This window comes from Ranitomeya imitator, chromosome 1, assembly GCF_032444005.1.
Source record: "Ranitomeya imitator isolate aRanImi1 chromosome 1, aRanImi1.pri, whole genome shotgun sequence".
NCBI lineage: Eukaryota > Metazoa > Chordata > Amphibia > Anura > Dendrobatidae > Ranitomeya > Ranitomeya imitator.
This window is the reverse complement of record NC_091282.1, coordinates 166,270,789-166,292,641: the sequence shown is the minus strand read 5'-3', so window position 1 is coordinate 166,292,641 and position 21,853 is coordinate 166,270,789. Positions and strand designations below refer to the sequence as shown.

General features: G+C 42.3%; 1 protein-coding gene across 4 annotated transcripts in view; it reads left to right on the top strand.

Annotated features, from left to right (window-relative positions):
• The window catches only part of CHD1 (chromodomain helicase DNA binding protein 1), a 109,174-nt gene extending 87,658 nt beyond the window's left edge, over positions 1-21,516 (top strand). For all 4 annotated transcript variants that reach the window (XM_069752169.1, XM_069752186.1, XM_069752178.1 and 1 more), the window contains 12 exons: positions 3,271-3,398; positions 5,249-5,387; positions 7,057-7,207; positions 8,016-8,135; positions 9,064-9,216; positions 10,307-10,546; positions 10,648-10,785; positions 14,234-14,412; positions 17,965-18,061; positions 18,181-18,232; positions 18,502-18,712; positions 21,021-21,516. In XM_069752169.1, the coding sequence (XP_069608270.1) occupies positions 3,271-3,398; positions 5,249-5,387; positions 7,057-7,207; positions 8,016-8,135; positions 9,064-9,216; positions 10,307-10,546; positions 10,648-10,785; positions 14,234-14,412; positions 17,965-18,061; positions 18,181-18,232; positions 18,502-18,712; positions 21,021-21,381 (1,969 nt within the window). In that variant the 3' untranslated portion in view covers positions 21,382-21,516. The remainder of the gene's footprint in view (positions 1-3,270; positions 3,399-5,248; positions 5,388-7,056; positions 7,208-8,015; positions 8,136-9,063; positions 9,217-10,306; positions 10,547-10,647; positions 10,786-14,233; positions 14,413-17,964; positions 18,062-18,180; positions 18,233-18,501; positions 18,713-21,020) is intronic.
• Positions 21,517-21,853: the final 337 nt, after the last annotated feature.

The window sequence follows — 21,853 nt, the reverse complement described above, 5'->3', positions numbered from 1 at the left end:
TGAGATCCAGGATAGGGCCAAGTCTGATGCCAAGCGATGAGAGAATCTGTAACAGGAGTGAATGATCTACAGTGTCGAAGGCAGAAGACAGGTCCAGGAGGAGGAGGACAGAGTAGTGTCACTTGCTCTTGGCGGTTAGTAAGTTGTTGGTCACTTTAGTTAGGGCAGTTTCAGTTGAGTGATGTGGTCGGAAGCCAGATTGTAATCGGTCAAAGAGGTAGCAGGAGGAGAGGTGGGAGGACAGTTCAAGATGGACATGCTGTTCCAGTAGTTTTGAGGCATAGGGGAAAAGGGATATCGGGTGATAGCTGGACACAGAGGATGGGTCGTGGGACTTTTTTTGAGGATAGGTGTGATTGATGCATGTTTGAAGGATGAGGGGAAGACACCGTTTGTAAGTGAGAGGTTGAGGAGTTGTGTTAGGGTTGGAATGAAGACTTTGGTGAGGTTAGGGATGAGGTGGGACGGGAGCTGGTCAAGCGTGCAAGTGGTTAGATGTGATCTTGACAGAAGGGTGGAGAGCTGATCTTCTGTTTTGGTGGAGAAGCTGGCTTTGGAAGAACAGGGCTGAACAGTCAAGAGGACGGGCATTGGGGGCTGCGGGCCAAAGCTTTGTCTGATGTTATCTATCTTCTGCTTAAAGGAGGGAGGAGGTGCTACGGGACAGAATAGAGAATTGAAAGTGTTGAAGAGCTGTTTAGAGTTGGTTTTTTTTGCGGCAGTGAGAGTGGACCGATTGTATGCGATGAAGTGCTCAGCAGAACGAGATCTCTTCCATCTCCGCTCAGCGACCCTAGAAGCCCGTCTCAGTTCTTTGGTCAGCCAGGGCTGCCTGTTGTTTGTACGAGTTTTGCTATGCATGAGGGGGGCGGCCGAATCAAGTGTAGCTGTTATTGTGGTTGTATAAAAAGTGGCAGCAGCATCTGTGTCATGGAAGGAAGCTATGTCTGTAAGAGGGAGAAGGGACTCAGAGAGTGAGTATAAATTTAGGCGAGGGTCAGTGAGTTTGTGGAGTGGGGTTGTGCTCTAGCAGAGGGGAGGGAAGAGAATCAGTAGGTTGTGGTCAGACGGGGAGGGGTGAGATTAGTAAGGGAACAGAGGCGGGTGAAGATGAGGTCCAGTGGGTGGCTATCTTTGTGGGTGGCTGCGGATGACCATTGAGTGAGACCAAAGGAAGCAGTGAGCGATAAAAGTTTAGAGGCAGCTGGGGTGGAAGTGTCAATGGGGATATTGAAGTCGCCCATGATGATAGTGGGGATGTCTGCTGAGAGAAAATGAAGTAGCCAGGTGGTGAAATGGTAAAGAAAGGTGGAGACGGCTAATTCTGGGGGGACGGTAGATGACAGCCAGCTGGAGGTTGGAGGGGGAGTAGATGTGGACGGAGTGCACCTCAAACAAGGGAAGAGTAGCGGAGGGTGGTAGTGGAATTGGTGTAAAGGAGCAGGTATCGGACAGGAGCAAGCCAACTCCACCACCACGTTTGCTGGTGGAGCGAAGGGTGTAAGAGAGATGGAGTCCGCCATAAGAAAGTGCAGCTGGAGAGGCTGAGTCAGAGGAGGTGAGCCAGGTTTCAGTGATGCCAAGGAAGGAGAGTTTGTTGTTAAAGAGGACATGGATAAATGACAGTTTGTTGCAGACAGAGCGTGCGTTCCATAGTGCTCCAGTATGTTTGTATGTCTTTTCTTTAGCAATGGTTTCTTCCTTGTCCTTCTCCCATAAAGCTCTGCTTGGTTTAGTGTGCAGCATATGGTACTTTTTGAAACCATAACCTCTGACTGTTCCAGGTTGGCATTCAGGTCTTCGGATGTTTGACGTGGTGTTTTTTCCACCATTCGAACCAACCTTTGAAGACTTCTCTTGTCAATTTTCTGCTTTCCCCCACGTCTAGAGAGGTTTTGACGGTTCCATGCTTGGCAAAGCTCTTACTAAAGGCCCCTTCACATTAAGCGACGCTGCAGCGATACCGACAACGATTCGGATCGCTGCAGCGTCGCTGTTTGGTCGCTGGAGAGCTGTCACACAGACCGCTCTCCAGCGACCAACGATGCCGGTAACCAGGGTAAACATCGGGTAACTAAGCGCAGGGCCGCGCTTAGTAACCCGATGTTTACCCTGGTTACCATGCTAAAAGTAAAAAAAAACAAACACTACATACTTACCTACCGCTGTCTGTCCTCCAGCGCTGCGCTCTGCTTCTCTGCTCTCCTCCTGTACTGTCTGGGAGCCGGAAAGCAGAGCGGTGACGTCACCGCTCTGCTTTCCGGCTCACAGCCAGTACAGGAGGAGTGCAGAGCACAGCGCTGGAGGACAGACGGCTGTAGGTAAGTATGTACTGTTTGTTTTTTTTTTTACTTTTAGCATGGTAACCAGGGTAAACATCGGGTTACTAAGCGCGGCCCTGCGCTTAGTTACCCGATGTTTACCCTGGTTACCAGTGAAGACATCGCTGGATCGGTGTCACACACGCCGATCCAGCGATGTCAGCAGGAGATCCATTGACGAAATAAAGTTCTGGACTTTCTTCAGCGACCAACGATCTCCCAGCAGGGGCCTGATCGTTGGTCGCTGTCACACAGAACGATTTCATTAACGATATCGTTGCTACGTCACAAATAGCAACGATATCGTTAACAATATCGTTATGTGTGAAGGTACCTTAACACTGCGCACTGTTGAACCTGGGATACCAAGGTCTTTGGAGATGGGTTTATACCCTTTCAAAGTGTTTGCTAATAGCAGTTCTGATGTCCTCAGACACCTCCTTTGTCTTCACCATTGTGACAAAGGAACAGGGCCTACCATGTGGCTTTTTAAAATACTGAAGTCCTTATTCATTGGCTAATTCATGTCACAGGTGATTCTCATTTGTGATTTACCATAGGGGAGTCAAAATTTGTCAAAAATGTTTCCAAGTAATGGGTGCCAACACCATTGTCACGTCAATCTTTAGGTTTTTCTATTTTTCCCTCCCATTGTTTTTGTTTTGAATTATTGTTTTATCATTTACTCTTTTGTATTTAACAGAAGTGCTCCATACAAAAGAACTGTTTAATTTGATTTCATTTTTTTTCAGGAGATATTCTATATTATGTACTTAAACTTCATGTGTGCCAATAACGATGAGCAGGACTATATTTTTTGCTTGATGTTATTAATGTAATTCTGAAATGTTATTTCTTGAAGTTTGCTATAAATGTGTATCAATTGTTTCAATTTACATAGCAGTATTTTAAGATCGTTTTCACATTTTAGTATGAAATTTTTTTCTAGGTTAGATGCTATAGCTCGAGATGCGGAGTTAGTGGAGAAATCTGAAATTGACCTGCGTAGACTTGGAGAACTGGTACACAATGGATGTATCAAAGCTCTGAAAGATAGTTCTAGCAGTGAAAGGGCAGGTATGTGATGAGATGCTTTAAAAAGGGGTTTTAATTAGAGATGGGCGAACTCGAACAGTTAAGTTCGGCGTCCGTACCGAACACCTACAGTTCGGGCATGGACACCGAACACTGACTTCATCAGGAAGTCCGTGTTACTGGTCGGGTTTGGCTGCCTGAGCACCGGGTGTTTGTCACTCTGTCATGTGTATGACAGCACGGTAAACACAGCTTCTGATCGGCATTGAAATCATCCCCGTCGGTCAGAGAGTCGCTGTTCCCACACTGTCAAAAGAGCGTGAGCACTCAGTTGTGATCGGAGGTAAAAAGTTTACCTCCGGTCACTGGTGTCAGCAGATGGGACTACAGCTCCCATCATCTGACACCTGCTGCCGCTAATAACAGCGAGAGTAGGATCAGCTGATGGGTGTATTCATTAGCCGACTCCTGCGCTGTAAATAAATAATTAAAAAAAGAACTCGGCGTTGGTTCCCTTGTGTTTTTGATAACCAGCCAGGCAAAACTCACAGCTGGGAGCTGCAACCCTCAGCTGTCAGCTTCAACAAGGCTGGTTATCAAGAATAGAAGGGTCCCCATGCCGTATTAATTATTTTAAAAAATAATTTAAAAAAAATGGCGTTGTCTCCCCATTTTTGACAACCAGCCTTGCTAAAGCAGACACGTGGGGGCTGGAATTCTCAGACTGCTAATGGGCCATGGATATTGGGCCCCCCCAGCCTAAAAATAGCAGCCCGCAGCTGCCCAGAAAAGGCATATCTATTAGATGCGCCAATTCTGGCGCTTTACCCAGCTCTTCCCACTTGCCCTGTAGCGGTGGCTGGCAAGTGAGGTTATAGGAGCATTAACATAATTACCAACATATGCTGCAACAAAGTAGCAACTCTCAAATCTGCGTGAAATGCAATATCTGTTTATTTTTTTTTAAATCTTTTAAAAAAATTGCATGGGCTCCTGCATAATTTTCGTAACCAGCAGAGGGAAAGCTGATGGCTGAGGGCTCATGTTGATATTCTGGGAAGGAGCCAATAGCCAAAGGTTCCCAGGTTCTATTAATAATATCAGCTCACAGCTGTTTGCTCAGCCCTTACTGGCTAGTTTATAGGGGAACCCAAGAAAAAAATTGACAGGGGTCCCCCTATAACATCGAACCAGCAATGGCTAGTCAAACAGCTTCGGGCTGATATTAATAGCCTGGGAAGGGGCCATGGATATTGGCACCCCCAGGCTAAAAACATAAGCTCTCCACAGAAATAGCGCATCTTATAGATGATCCAATTCTGGCACTTAGCCTCGCTCTTCCCACTTGCACTGTAGCGGTGGCAAGTGGGGTTCATATTTGTGGGCTTGATGTCACCTTTGTATTGTCAAGTGACATCAAGCCCACCTCTCCATTACTAATCTTATAGTTATATGGTAAATAAAGACACAGCCAGAATAAAGTCCTTTATTAGAAATAAAACAAAACACACTTTAACTTTTTTTTTTTTAATTGAAAAAACACCGTTATACTCACCTAATGCCTAATTCCACCGAATCCCTCATCTTCTGTAAGAAGACAAAAAAAAACAATATCCCTCACCTCTCGGTCGTTCTATCCAACTCGAAATACATGTCTGGGGGATAATTAGTTTTTAACCTGGACGGTGCCAAAATGTGACCGTCCAGGCTGAGAACCACTGGTGAATGAGTTGCTGCGATTGTAGTCTCAGTGATCGGTGGTGACGTCATGGAGGTTACCTCCGATCACTGAGGCTGTGTTCCCAGCCAGGCTGAACTGCCGTGGTCTTGGTGAGATACCCGCTAGCACTGTGAGAAAAACTCATGGTTTTCAAATTGTTTTTTCATCCAAGGTGGAAGGAGAGGGAAAATGAAAGGACCAACATTCCGTATCTCGGGAGTACAAGTTAATGCAAAACTGGTCAGTTCTCATGAAGAAGAGCTGCTTCCATTGCATAAATCTATTCCTCCAGAACCCGACGATAGGAAAAGGTGTGTGGAATTTAGCACAATGTGTTTATGGTCTAGATTAATGCTGTAGCCATTAAATTAGGTTTGGTCATAAAATCCAAAGGTATCTGCAAAGGTGACACTTTATTTCAAATCACGTAGCCTAAATTTAGCCACAGAGCAGCTGTATATGCCGATAAGATATGTTCAAGCACAGACCTCTGGGTCTCCTATGCCCTCAATATTAAAATAAGACTACTCGATTTCTCATATGATGTTAGAAATGAATTTCAAAATCTGTTATCTGCAGAAACCATTTACTGTATATACTCGAGTATAAGCCGACCCGAGTATAAGCCGACCCCTTTAATTTTGCACCAAAAAACTGGTAAAACTTATTGACATGAGGATAAGCCTAGAGTGGAAAATGCAGCAGCTACCGGTAAATGCCAAAAATAAAAATAGATACCAGTAAAATTAAAATTAATTGAGACATCAGTAGGTTAAGTGTTTTTGAATATCCATATTGAATCAGGAGCCCCATATAATGCTCCATACAGTTCATTATGGCCCCATAAGATGCTCCATATACAAATATGCCCCATAGAATGCTCCATGCCGTTCTTTATGGCCCCATAGATGCCCCATATAATGTTCCATGCAGTTCTTTATGGCCCCATAGATGCCCCATGTAATGCTCCATACAGTTCTTTATGGCCCCATAGATGCCCCATATAATGCGCCATGCAGTTCTTTATGGCCCCATAGATGCCCCATATAATGCTCCATGCAGTTCTTTATGGCCCCATAGATGCCCCATATAATGCTCCATGCAGTTCATTATGGCCCCATACATGCCCCATATAATGTTCCATACAGTTCTTTATGGCCCCATAGATGCCCCATATAATGCTCCATGCAGTTCTTTATGGCCCCATAGATGCCCCATATAATGCTCCATACAGTTCTTTATTGCCCCATAGATGCTTCATATAAAACTGTGCCACATATAATGCTCCATACCGTTCATTATTGCCCCATTGATGCTCCATATAAAGCTGTGCCACATATAATGCTGCTGCTGCAATAAAAAAAAAAGACATGCCTCTCTTCGCTGCTCCTCAGCGTCCCGTCTCTCCGCAGTGACTGTTCAGGCAGAGGGCGGCGCGCACACTAATACTTCATCGCGCCCTCTGACCTGAACAGTCACAGCAAGAGGACGGGAAGACGGAGCGGCGCCCGGCGGGTGGAATGCGGACAGGTAAATATGAAATACTCACCTACTCCCGGCGTCCCTGGCTCCTTCTCCCGGACAGATGGTCTCCGGGCACTGCAGCTTCTTCCTCTGTCAGCGGTCAGTAGGAGTACCGCTCATTACAAGAATGAATATGCTGCTCCACCCCTATGGGAGTGGAATCCATATTCATTACTTTAATGAGCGGTACCACGTGACCTCTGAACAGAGGAAGAGCTGCGGCACCCGAAGACTATGGGACAGGCAGGGACAGCGCCAGGAGCAGGTGAGTTTGCAACAGTCCTCTCTCCCCCTCACCCGCCGACCATGACTCGAGTATAAGCCGAGAGGGGCACTTTCAGCCCAAAAATTTGAGCTGAAAATCTCGGCTTATACTTGAGTATATATACGGTATTTATTTAACTTGATTTTTATGCTTTCTATGTAGTTTATACTTTTTCTCTTCCTGATTGTTAGATATGTTATTCCATGCCACACAAAAGCAGCACACTTTGACATTGACTGGAAAAAAGATGACGACTCAAATCTTTTAATTGGAATCTATGAATATGGTTATGGCAGCTGGGAAATGATAAAAATGGATCCTGACCTCAACTTAACACAAAAGGTAAAATGAACTGCTCTGTACGTGCATATTGGTCTTTGGGCGAATACAGGAACTGTATCTGCTCCAATTCCCTTTCCGTATTAGCGAGAAGGAACCAATGGCTACTGCAGGTAAATTGTACTCCCTCCTTATTTGTGGCAGCAAGTGGTGAACCATATGGCACACCCGGCCACAGTCATCTGATCTGTCAGGTAACCATTCTGTGAGGATACTCTCACAAGGGGGACATTGCTAATATTGCCAATCCATATATTGTATCAAATGAAATATGCCAGTTATTGAAATATTCAAAGTCCCTCCAAGAAAGACACTTGTCTGAATAATGCTGTGTGTCCCGTGATATGTAGCGATTCATCAAGGAGCTGACTTGTGGACCTACAACTGGAGAGCGAGTTGTGCGGTCCTTGTTTGCGGGGAGGCCCGTGATCTCGCCTGACGGGGGAGGCCCGTGATCTCGCCTGACGGGGGAGGCCCGTGATCTCGCCTGACGGGGGAGGCCCGTGATCTCGCCTCAAATACTTCCTGATAGATTCACTATAATCAGTGACCGGTATTGGTGTAACAGTTGAAGATTGACAAGAATTTTGCTTTGTGGCACATGGACAGCCCAAAGATGAGGCAAATTTATAAAACGGCATGCACCTTTTGAATTTCCCAGCAGGATTTTTTTGTTTTTTTTTTTCTTCGTAGTAAGATGATAGTGGCATATATGGAAGTTTTGTATCCCTGACTATAGTACCTAAGGGTTTGGGTGCGGGAAAAGTGACTTTAACCTCTAGTTTATAATTATGTTTGTCTCCTGTTTTAGATATTGCCTGATGATCCAGATAAGAAGCCCCAAGCTAAGCAATTACAGACTAGAGCAGACTACCTCATTAAACTGCTGAGCAGGGACCTGGCTAAAAAAGAAGCACAACGGCTTTCAGGAGTGAGTTGTTAATTATGAGTTCTTTAAAGAATCTGTAGAACTTTTGAGAATATGTACAATTTTAATTATCCTATACTAGATGGCAGCCCGATTCTAAAGAATCGGGAGTCTAGAATCCATATAATTTATTTATTTAAATGTAAGAATAATACAATTAATAAATAATAGTAAGAAAGAACAAAAATAATAGGCAGTATATGGAGAAAACACCAAACAAAAGTTCAAAATTGGTGTGAAAATGTCACTGAACCACTTCACAACTAAATATATATAGTTTTGGTAAATGGTATTATCATTTTTTTGACGAAATTCGGCAGGAGCTTGAAGAGCAACGTCACTGGGCCCGCCTCCACGCAGTAGAAACTTGCTGTGAGGTAAAAATTCAAAAATCACACCAAAATGGCGGGCGGAGTGTGTCACAGTACGGCACGTTTCTGATTGGTCGCTCGCAGCAGGCGGCAACCAATCAGACACTGGACACTGTTGACGTCACTTATCTCCGGACATTAGCTCCGGACATTATCTCCGGACATTAGCTCTGGACATTATCTCCGCACATTAGCTCCGGACATTAGCTCCGGACATTAGCTCCGGACAAAGCCACGGAAGTTGGCACAAATTGCAGGAAGTAGTATTCTAGGCAATTATATATTAGATAGCACCGTTAATTCCAATGCATTTTACAGACATAATCGCTGTCCCCATTGGGGCTCATAATATAAATTCCATATCAGTATGTCTTAGAGGTGTGAAGTGAACCCAGAGGAAGCCCATGCAAACACAGTGAGAACATGCAAATCCTTGCAGATGGATTTTGTCTCATGATGTACATTGTGTGTGCATTGAAGTTATTAGCAGTAATAATTCTGTTTGTGTTTTTGTTTTTCAAGTTGAGCTTTTTTTTCTTAACATCTCAACTTTATTGTAGGGAAGCTCAAAACGGAGAAAGACCAGAGCAAAGAAAAGTAAAACGGTGAAACCTGTGAAAATTGAAGAAGTCAAAAGTGAATCCTCACCGCAAACGTCAGAAAAATCAGAGGAAGAGGAGGAAGAAGAGGAAGATGAGGATGATGAAGACAAGGCAAGTTTAGCAAACGCACACTAATGTTTCACACAGAAGACATGATCATTGGATACAACTGACACATTACACTAAAAACTTCACCAAAACCGTGCTCAATAATAATAGTGATATTTTAGAGCTGTTAATGGTGGTCACTAGGGAAAAAAACAACCTGAATTTGATGTCTTCAAAGGGGTTGTTCTCTACCTGGACAGCCTCTTTTTAAATAACGTAGTCCCCATTCTAAAATATAAACAGAAATTCACCTCCCGCACCAGAGCCGTTCCAGCTATGTTGAAGTGCAGATGTCCTTCGGCTCTCATGACATTGGCTGCAGGGCTCGTGTGCCATAACAGTTGGTGGCCAATATTGGTCTGCTGCAATCGTACAGATCCCACTTATGAGGTTGTCCAAGGGAAGTTAGATTGCAAAATCCCTAAAGCGGGCGCTGACTGTACTGTCATGTGAGCCCTACAGGCAATGTCATGCATGCAGTGGGAGACCCAGTGCCTACATAGCTGGAATGGTGCCTACGGGAGAGGGAGATTACTTCATTTAAAAAAGGGTTGCACAATTAGTCACCAACCCCTTTACGGCTGGAATCTCACATACTACTTGTATAGTGTTTTCCAAGAGGAGTGAACTTTGACTGAAATGGAAATTTAAGGCTATGACTACTCACTTCTGGTTGATCCATTTTTTTCTTTGGCAGAAGCACTGCATGTGTGACCCCTGTCTATGATTGATGTCCCCTATAAGGTGTATCTTAAAGACCATAGTTGGCGAGGATCAATAAGTCAGAAGCACTTGCCCCGCAATGATTGTCGTCTTATCACTTTTTTCAGTAACACTGGTGGGGACTCCTGAGCCCTAAGGGTATTAGGGTTGATAACACTGGATGGTATGGGGGGGGTGGTTTATGTAAGAGGTGTTGTGTGGCTGGGGGCTATATGTAAATGTCACCAGAAATGTTTGCAACTATGGTAGCACTGGTCAGTGGTCATTTCCCATGCAGTACCTGCTCACCAGGGTAGGTACAGGGCATAAATGAATACACAGTGCTGTTTTCTACTGTGTTCTTGAAAATGATCGTCTTTTTTTGCTGCAGGAAGAAGATACTTCTGTGAAAACAAACAGTAAAAAAGCTAAAGTAGAAAAAGAAAATGAGGAACGGACCGAGGCAGAAGTCCCATTAAAAAAAGAGCCAGAAGAGAAAAAGGAAATAAAGGAGAACAAAAAAGAGGTAAAGAAAGAAAGGAAAGATCGCGATGAAAAGAAAGAGGAAAAAGACAAAAAGGAAGCTAAAACAAAAGAGCTAGTCAAAGATAAAGAAATTAAAGAAGAGAAGGTAAGTCACATTTTCTGCTCTTCTGCTCTTGGTGAATGGTACATTATTCATTTATTCGGGCTACAGATAAACATTGACAATTTATACATTTTTGATGCTAGGTAAATGATGTGAAACCAGAAAAAGAAAAGGCAAAGAAAAATATCTCAGCTGAAACCCCTGTTCATATAACTGCAAGCAGTGATCCCGTTCCTATTTCTGAAGAGGCAGAAGAACTGGATCAAAAGACGTTCAGTGTGGTAGGTTATTTCTGATTTACTTAAGAGATTAGCCACTTTGATTTCTGACTATTTAAATTTTTGTTTACAGCAAATTAATACCCATCATTTCCTCATCGTCTCTTTGGAGTTTAAAGGTTTTGGTCAGGATTAGAAAAATCCTTTTGTGTGTGTCCAAACTTTTGGTCTGTACTGTATATGTGTATATGTATGTATATATATGTATGTATGTATATATATATATATATATATATATATATATATATATATATATATATATATATATATATATATATGTATATATATATGTATATGTGTGTATATATATATATGTATATGTGTGTATATATATGTGTGTATATATATGTGTGTATATATATATATGTATATATATGTGTGTATATATATATATGTATATATATATATATATATATATACACATACATACATATATGAGGCTCCACCTAGCCAAATTAGCAAATTAGTTCTCATGCTTCGCACTGACGAGGGCCAACAGCCCGAAACACCGTGTCTGCGAATTGAGATACTAATTTGGCTTTTATCCTAAGTCATATTGCACGACTCGTTAAAGAGTTGATTGTGACTTGTAAGATCGCTACTTCCAACAGGTGGCGCTATAGAGTTAAGTCCTCTTTTTCTCAGAAGAGGCAATTTGCATATTATATTTCCCAGAGGAGCATTGCGTCCTTACCTTGACAAGCCAGAGATGGTATGTCACTCTCCATAAGGAGAAACGATACCCTTTTGCACACTCTTGGCATTTTCTTGATGAGCTTCAAGAGGTAGTCACCGGGAATGGTTTTCACTTCACAGGTGTGCCCTGTCAGGTTTAATAAGTGGGATTTCTTGCCTCATAAATGGGGTTGGGGCCATCAGTTGTGTTGTGCAGAAGTCTGGTGGATACACAGCTGATAGTCCTACTGAATAGACTGTTAGAATTTGTATTATGGCAAGAAAAAAGCAGCTAAGTAAAGAAAAACGAGTGGCCATCATTAATTTAAGAAATGAAGGTCAGTCAGTCCGAAAAATTGGGAAAACTTTGAAAGTGTCCCCAAGTGCAGTTGCAAAAACCATCAAGCGCTACAAAGAAACTGGCTCACATGAGGACCGCCCCAGGAAAGGAAGACCAAGAGTCACCTCTGCTTCTGAGGATAAGTTTATCTGAGTCACCAGCCTCAGAATTCGCAGGTTAACAGCAGCTCAGATTAGGGACTAGGGCAATGCCACACAGAGTTCTAGCAGCAGACACATCTCTACAACAACTGTTAAGAGGAGACTTTGTGCAGCAGGCCTTCATGGTAAAATAGCTGCTAGGAAACCACTGCTAAGGACAGGCAACAAGCAGAAGAGACTTGTTTGGGCTAAAGAACACAAGGAATGGACATTAGACCAGTGGAAATCTGTGCTTTGGTCTGATGAGTCCAAATTTGAGATGTTTGGTTCCAACCACTGTGTCTTTGTGCAACGCAGAAAAGGTGAACGGATGGACTACATGCCTGGTTCCCACCGTGAAGCATGGAGGAGGAGGTGTGATGGTGTGGGGGTGCTTTGCTGGTGACAGTATTGGGGATTGATTCAAAATTGAAGGCATAATGAACCAGCATGGCTACCACAGCATCTTGCAGCGGCATGCTATTCCATCCGGTTTGCGTTTAGTTGGACCATCATTTATTTTTCAACAGGACAATGACCCCAAACACACCTCCAGGCTGTGTAAGGGCTATTTGACCAAGAAGGAGAGTGATGGAGTGCTACGCCAGATGACCTGACCTCCAGAGTCACCAGACCTGAACCCAATCGAGATGGTTTGGGGTGAGTTGGACCGCAGAGTGAAGGCAAAAGGGCCAACAAGTGTTAAGCATCTCTGGGAACTCCTTCAAAATTGTTGGAAGACCATTTCCGGTGACTACCTCTTGAAGCTCATCAAGAGAATGCCAAGGGTGTGCAAAGCAGTCATTAAAGCAATAGGTGGCTACTTTGAAGAACATAACAAAAAAGTGTGAAACAACTGAACATATGTATTTTATTCTAAGTATATAATTCCACATGTGTTTGTTCATAGTTTTGATGCCTTCAGTATGAATGTACAATTTTCATAGTCATGAAAATACAGAAAAATCTTTAAATTAGTCGTCATCTTTTTTCCAGTCAATGTCAAAGTGTGCTGCTTTTGTGTGGCATGGAATAACATATCTAACAATCGGGAAGAGAAAAAGTATAAACTACATAGAAAGCATAAAAATCAAGTTAAATAAATACCGTATATTCTCGAGTATAGGCCGAGATTTTCAGCCCAAAAAAGTGGACTGAAAGTGCCTCTCTCGGCTTATACTCGAGTCATGGAAGGCGGGGGGGTCGGCGGGTGAGGGGGAGCGACGACGATCACATACTCACCTGCTCCTGGCGTTCCTGACTCGGTCCCTGCATGTCACATGGTCTCCGGTGCTGACACCTTCCTGTGTTCAGCGGTCACGTGGTGCCGCTCATTAAGGTAATGAATATGGATTCCATTCCCATAGGGGTGGAGCCGCATATTTATTACTGTAATGAGCGGTACCAGTGACGGCTCAATACAGGAAGAAGCTGCGGGTCCCGGAGACCATCTGTCCGGGAGAAGCTGCCTGGGACCGCGCCGGGAGCAGGTGAGTAATAAATATTCACCTGTCCCTCATTCCAGCGTCGGCGCCACTCCGTCTTCCGTGTCCTCTGCAGTGACTGTTCAGGTCAGAGGGCGCGATGACGTATTAGTGTGCGCGCCGCCCTCTGCCTGAACAGTCGGTGCGGAGAGACGGGACGCTGAGGAGCAGCGACGAGAGGTGAGTATGTAATTTTATTTTTTTTATTGCAGCAGCATTATATGTGGCACATTGTTATATGGAGCGTCTATGGGGCCATACTGAACTGTATGGAGCATTCTATGTGGCACATTTGTATATGGAGCATTATATGGGGCGTATTTTAATATGGAGCATCTTATGGGGCCATCATGAACTGTATGGAGCATTATATGTGGCTCCTGATTCAATATGGATATTCAAAAACACTTAACCTACTAATGTCTCAATTAATTTTACTTTTATTGGTATCTATTTTATTTTTGAAATTTACCAGTAGCTGCTGCATTTCCCACCCTAGGCTTATACTCGAGTCATTAAGTTTTCCCAGTTTTAGTGGCAAAATTAGGGGGGTCAGCTTATACTCGAGTATGTACGGTATATAATATTTACATTCACAAACACACAAGTATATTTGTGGGACTTTTCTACAAAAGCAGTACTTATTTATGAGGTGCACTCTGTTGCCACTGATTTATTAGGACAGTAGACATGTTTGTGGTCTGGAAATTGTTTCTCAGGTGAGAGATGATCTTCTTGGACAAGTATTTTGTTTTTGAAATTTTATTTAATTGCAAAAATAAAAATAGCTTTTTTTTTTTTTTTTTTTTTAGTGTAAAGAGCGAATGAGGCCAGTGAAAGCTGCATTAAAACAGTTGGATCGACCTGAAAAAGGACTCTCTGAGCGTGAACAGCTTGAGCACACCCGGCAGTGTTTGATTAAGATCGGGGACCACATAACCGAATGCTTGAAAGAATATGCAAACCCAGAACAAATAAAACAGTGGAGGAAGTAAGTGAATGGCTTTTGCCTCACATAACATTTTATAGAACATACAACTGTTTTACTGTGTTATACGTGTTTGATTTTTTTTTCAGTAATTTTCGAATTCTGCCTAATGTAAAATGTGGCACTTATTGCTCTAATTTGTTAGGTTGCACAAATTTATGACATAAGAATAGGTCTGTAGATTATTTTCTGTTAATGTGCTTTGTTTGCCCTAACTTTCAATGTTATCTGATTTTTGACATTATATGGAATTTTTAACATCAAGGGGGGGATTAATCCGCTTAGCAGTCCTGAAGTTTCACCTGCTCTCACACAGTGGAATGAGATTTCAGGCCAGAGATGTACCTGATAATTACACATGTTTAGGACCTTCTTAACCAGTTCTGGACTGCCTACAAATGTTTCCTGTCCGAGTGGTTCACACTCTACTCTAAGCTGAGATTCCAAAATGTCATTGCAGAGTAAATTGCTGCAGTGAGGAGCTGACTATCAGACTCAGCCAGTCACCCAAAGAAAAAGCAGAGATGGTTCAATACCTTCTCTGCCTTCCGGATTGCTGTATACACAGTACAAAACAAGGAACAGAGCAAGCACTGCTAGGTCCTAAGAGCAGAGGCAGACGTAACATTGGTGGAATTTGTGCAGCCATACAAGGGCAAGAGATAAGCTGGCCCACTTCAATCTCTATAGCAGGTGGAATTGTGTATTATGATGAGCTATTGGAGTGCCCATATAGTGTTCCTGCTCAGGGGCCCTCTTCTGTTTGTGTCCACTCCTGCCTAGAAGAAGCAGACTGTTATAGGGACAGGAACTTTGGCTGAATTTGCTTGAATATTACGGAAAAAATCAGCTATAAAAAGAATGTATAAAATGTTAAAATGCTAGCAATCCCCATCCCCACACCTTACCAACAAAAACCTTTTAATATCCTATGGGGGCACAGTGTGTGAAAAAATGAAAAAGAAAACAAATTGTGAAAAATAGAAATGCTGCCAAACCTGTGGAAACAGCATTGCACGTTTAAAATGTGGGGGGTTTTTTGTTTGTTTTTTTTAAGTAACTATTTGTGGTCATAGAAAAAATGTGAAAAGTGAGTACATTTTTCTTTAGAGTTTTCTATTAGAGCACATAAAAATTAAGCCCCGTGTATCGCAAAAAAGACTCCCAAATTTATTTGAATATCCAGTGAGTAAAATTTTAAGCCATTATATGCGTATGATGGATAAAATCAGATAATGTGCCTGGTCAAGAACTAAGTACTAATTCCTCCCAGCTTGTCAAGTTGTGACAGTCCAACTGTTTGCAGTACCCATTTTTCAGCTAATACAAAAGTGCCATATTGCTTGAAACATCTGCACAAATAGATGCTACCACAACAGAAAAAGTAGTAGAAGAACGGCAAACTTTCACTTCTGCGCTAACTTCATTCACTAATATTTGGCCATACACTGGTATGTAAAAGATTTAGCGCCCGGATCAAAATTACTGTTATTGTGAACAGTTAAGCAAGTTAAAGGGAACACATTTCCTTTTTTTTATTTTAGACAAAAAAAAATAAAGATTTTCATCTTTTACATTTTAAAAAGTTCAAAAAGGAACATGGGCCAATGCAAAAGTTGGGGCACACTTGGAGATTTGTGTACTCGGATAATGTTCACCAAGGTTTCAGACCTTAGTCTAAAGGTAATGGCTTGTTCACTATTATCATTAGGAAAAGCCAGGTGATTCAACCTTTATAAAACCGCAGCCTCCTCTAACATTGTGCCAAAACAGCAGCCATGGTTTCGTCTAAGCAGCTGCCTAGTACTCTGAAAATGAAAATGGTAGAGGCCAAAAAAGCAGGAGAAGGCTATAAGAAGATAGTAAAATGTTTTCAAGTTGCCCTATTTTCAGTTTAAAATATAATTAAGAAATTACAGAAAACTGTAACAGTGGAGGTCAAGATAAGATCTGGAAGACCAAGCAAAATTGTAATTAGAGCTGCTTGTAGGATTGCTAGAGTGGCAAATCAGGACGCCTGCTTGACTGGAAAAGACCTTCTGGAAGATTTAGCAGACTCTGAAGTTGTGGTACATTGTTCTGTTCAGAGACACCTGCACAAATATGGCCTTCATGGAAGAGTCATCAGAAGAAAACTTCTCCTATGTCATCACCATAAAATTCAGCGTCCGAAGTATGCAAAAGAACATCTAAAAAAAAAGCCTGATGCATTTTGGAGACAACCTGCGGACCGATAAGGTTAAAATAGAGCAAATGATCAAAGTATGTGTAGAGAAAAAAGGGCACAGAATTTCAGGAAAATAACATCTTGCTAACTATTAAGCGTGGGGGTGGACCAATCATGCTTTGCGGTTGTGTTGTAGCCAATGACACAGGGAACATTTTACGGGTAGAGGGAAGAATGGATTAAATAAAACTGCCACAGATCCTTGATGAAAACAATAACACCATCTGTAGGGTATGTGCACACGTCAGGATTTCTTGCAGAAATTTCTTGACAAAAACCGGACATTTCTGCCAGAAATCCGCATGCGTTTTTGATGCGTTTTTTGCGCTTTTTTTGTGTGTGTTTTTTCCCAATGCATTAAATAGTGGGAAAAACGCGAAAAATCTGCAAAATTAATGAACATGCTGCTTTTTTTTTTTTTTTTTACCGCAATGCGTTTTTTTTTTTCGTGGAAAAAAACGCATCATGTTCACAAAAATTGCAGAATGCAGTCTAAATGATAGGATGCATATGTCTGCGTTTTTATAGCGTTATCGCGAAAAAACGCTAAAAAACCTGAACGTGTGCACATACCCTAAAAAAAATAAAAAAGGTTGAAGATAAAAAGGATGGCTCCTACACATGGATAATGATCCTACACACACTTCAAAGTCACCAAGACGCAAGCTCAAGGTTTTCCAATGGCCTTCGCAGTCCCCTGATCTGAACATCATTGAAAATCTGTGGCTAGACCTCAGAATACCAGTGCATGCAAGACGAACTTGGAATCTCACAGAGCTGGAAGAATGGATGAAAACCCCTCAAACCAGATCTGAAAGACTCTTATCTGGCTGCAAAAAGTGTTTACAAGCTGTGATACTTTCAAAAGGGGCTATTACTAGGTACCAACCATGTAGTGTGCCCAAACTTTTGAACATCTCCATTTCCCTATTTGTAATTTAAAAAATGTATAAGATTAAATAAAATATATATATATATATATATATATATATATATATATATATATATATATATATATATATATATATATATATATATATATATATATATTCTCATCAAATACAAATTCAATTTTAGACTTTTTAGAGATCATTATATCTTCAACTTGCTTAAATGTCCTCAGTAACAGTAATTTTGACCAGTAGTGCACAAGCTTTTACATGCTACTGTAACTAATTTAATTTCTAGATAAAGTTCCTGTTTGGGTTTTCTCCTATTGGCTACAACAAGCAGGGCATTCCTTCACCGTGATGCGTTACGTCATGGCAGCTATTCTTCTATAGTATTTTTGCACTTTTATTGACTATAGCTTTATCATTTCCTTTTAGAAACTTATGGATTTTTGTATCCAAGTTTACAGAGTTTGATGCTCGTAAACTGCACAAACTGTACAAGCATGCCATCAAGAAACGTCAGGAATCTCAGGTAATCATTTACAACGCCAATCGTGTTTTTTTTCTTTGTTGTTGGTTTTAACAAGCAATTGATCTATTGGACCCTGGTTCTTGTCAGTTCATTGATCTATTCCCCCTTCCACCCTACAGCACAACGACCAGAACGTCAGCAGCAGCATGAACACAATCATTAGACACCCAGGTAAATTACTCTGTTGTTTCATCCATATTTTTAGTCCCTGTATTGTCTAGATCTGTATTGAGATTTTTCACCCTTGTATTGTACTCCTCTGATTCTTTAGATCATCTCTCCATTTTTTAACATTTCCTGGTCTCTTCTTCGCATACCATTACACTTTTCACTTTTTGGTATATGATGCGTTCATTTAAAAGTGCTTTTGCTGATAGTGACTCTACAGATATAGAAATATTTTGTATACAGTCACCATATTTCATACTACTTCCTTTCAGATGTTGAAAGGTTAAAAGAAAACACAAACCATGATGACAGCAGCAGAGATAGTTATTCCTCTGATCGACATCTGTCGCAGTATCACGATCACTATCACAAGGACAGACATCACAGTGATGCTTACAAGGGCGATTCCAGAAAAAGACCGTATTCTAACTTCAGCAACGGTAAAGACCATCGAGACTGGGATCATCATTATAAGCAGGACAGGTAAGTGTCCAGGGCTGCCGGTTAGTGTTGTGCTCTCTAGGACTGTATAGTCATCATAAGTAGTGATGAGGGAGTGTGCTCAGATAAGGCGTTGTTCGAGCACTCCAAAGATACTCTATGTTCGAGTCACCATATGCAGGGATTGCCTAAAAAACAGGCAATCCCTACATGTGTTGAGGCTGTAGAACAGCCTTGAGACATGCAGCCACGGTGACACGAACATATTATTCGAGCGCGCCGATCATACTCTATTAACACACAAGCGTCCTTGGATAACACCTCATCCAAGCATGCGCGCTCATCACTAGCCATAAGCTTTCCATTCTTTCGATTTGTTCGATGTATAAGGCTCAGAATGGTTTCCTTGCTCTGATGTCCTATGTTCAGAGATGACCAAGCATCTGAGGAAAGCTTTTATGTTCTCTTTGTTTGTGATGGTCTCACTCGTGAACCTGGTTTTCCCCGGGACTTTAAAGTCACTTCTGATGATTTGAGCCTCAATGGGGACAGGCACCGATGCCTGTGATGGCAATCTATAAAACGTCTCTGCATATGTTGAACATTATCTAAAGAAATTATTGTAAATCAGTTCAGAATTGTTCAGCATAAGGAAAAACATGGCAACTTTCTTCTAAATACAGCACTTCACATCATCTGGAATGCTGCTCAGCTCCATTGAAGTGAAAATACCAGACCTAACCTCTATGCCACTGTGGTGCTGTTTTTGGAGGAAGGTACCGTATATACTAGATTATAAGCCGAGATTTTCAGCCCATTTTTGGGGGCTGAAAGTCCCCCTCTCGGCTTATTCTCGAGTCATACCAGGGGTCGGCAGGGGAGGGGGAGCGGGGGCTGTCTAATAATACTCAGCTGCTCCTGGCGCGGTCCTGCTCGTCTTTTCCCCGGCGCCGGCAGCTTCTTCCTGTACTGAGCAGTCACATGGTACCGCTCATTACAGTAATGAATATGCGGCTCCACCTCCCATAAGGGTGGAGCCGCATATTCATTACTGTAATGAGCGGTAACGGTGACCGCTCAGTACAGGAAGAAGCAGCAGCGCCGGGGAAGCAGGAACTGCACAGCGCCAGGAGCAGGTGAGTATAACGGGGAGGGGAGCGCTGCGCTACGCGATATTCACCTGCTCCTCATTCCACCCGCCGCTCTGTCTTCAGCGTCTTCTGCAGTGACGCTCAGGTCAGAGGACACGATGACGTGGTTAGTGCGCCCCCTCTGCCTGAACGTCAGTGCAGAAGACGCTGAAGATGGAGCGGCGCCGGAACAAGGAGCAGGTGAATATTGAAAGTGCCGGGGCCTGAGCGATGGAGAGGTGAGTATGTGATTTTTTTTATTTTTTTTTATCACAGCAACAGCAAATGGGGCAAGTGTCTGTATGGAGCATCTTCTGGGGCCATAACGTTTGTGCAGCACTATATGGGGCCATAACATTTGTGCAGCACTATATGGGGCATGTGACTGTATAGAGCATCTTATGGGGCAATAATGTTTGTGCAGCACTATAATGGGGCAAGCGTCTGTGTAGAGCATCTCATGGGGCCATAACGTTTGTGCAGCACTATAATGGGGCAAGTGTCTGTGTAGAGCATCTCGTGGGGCCATAACGTTTGTGCAGCACTATAATGGGGCAAGTGTCTGTATAGAGCATCTTATGGGGCCATAACGTTTGTGCAGCACTATATGGGGCAAGTGTATGTATGGGCCATAATCAACGTTTGTGCAGCAATATATGGGGCAAATATCTTTATGGAGCATCTTATGGGGCCATAATCAACATTTGTGCAACATTATATTGGGCAAATGTGTCTATGGAGCATCTTATGGGGCCATTATTAACCTTTATGCAGGATTATATGGGGCATATTTTAATATGGAGCATCTTATGGGGCCCATCATAAACTGTATGGAGCATTATATGGGGCTCCTGATTCAATATGGATATTCAAAAACACTTAACCTACTGATGTCTCAATTAATTTTACTTTTATTGGTATCTATTTTTACTTTTGACATTTACCGGTAGCTGCTGCATTTCCCACCCTAGGCTTATACTCGAGTCATTAAGTTTTCCCAGTTTTTTGTGCCAAAATTAGGGGGGGTCGGCTTATACTTGTGTCTGCTTATACTCTATACTCGAGTATATACGGTAACCATGTTCTGAATTCCTAAGCAGCCCATTTACTGATTTCCTGTATTCTATACTTTTTCCCTTGTGGTGAATCTATTTAAAAACTATATTTTACGTGCCAGGTCTTTATACAAGTAGGGTTAATGAATTGTGTGTCTCTTTTAGGTACCACAGTGAAATCAAACACAGAAAATTAGATGACCACAGAAGCAGAGATCATAGGTCAAATGTTGAAGGAAACTTAAAGGACAGGTCACTTTCAGAACACCGATCCCATTCTGACCACCGTATACATTCAGATCACCGATCCACTTCTGACTACAGCCATCACAAATCTTCCAGGGATTACCGGTACCACTCAGACTGGCAGATGGACCACAGAGCTTCAAGTAGTGGGCCAAGATCTCCATTGGACCAGAGGTCTCCTTATGATTCTAGATCACCGTTGGGCCGCAGATCACCTTTTGAATGTTCTTCAGATCATAAAAGTACGCCGGAACATTTATGGAGTGGCCGCAAAACATAACACAGGGCCACCACAGTCCTGGACGTTAGCCATATTCCGTAAAATTATCACAGTGATTGCCTTACATGACTTGAAAGAAATGGACTGGATCTGCCCAGTGCAGACATTACTACTTTCCTGAATGCAAGGTCTAGCATCACACCAGATCAGAGAATATTTTTGTATTTAAGGTATATGCTGCACTGTGCTGCAAATGTGGCATTGTTTTTTTTTAATGAACTTAGATGTTTACTATTATGGAGACCTCAGCACTGCCCATTTAGACTGAATTTTATTAAAGAAAGGTATAAAACAAACATCTTTGAACTGTGACCACCTTTTGACCTATGATTATGATGACAAGTAATTGGAGAGGCTTTTATTGTCTGGGAAATGCTCTCAAGGACTTTATTCACTTTCCAAAGCTATTTGTTTACATTGTACACTGCACCCACCTTGCCGCTTCTCATCATATGCTTGAATATTTAAAACC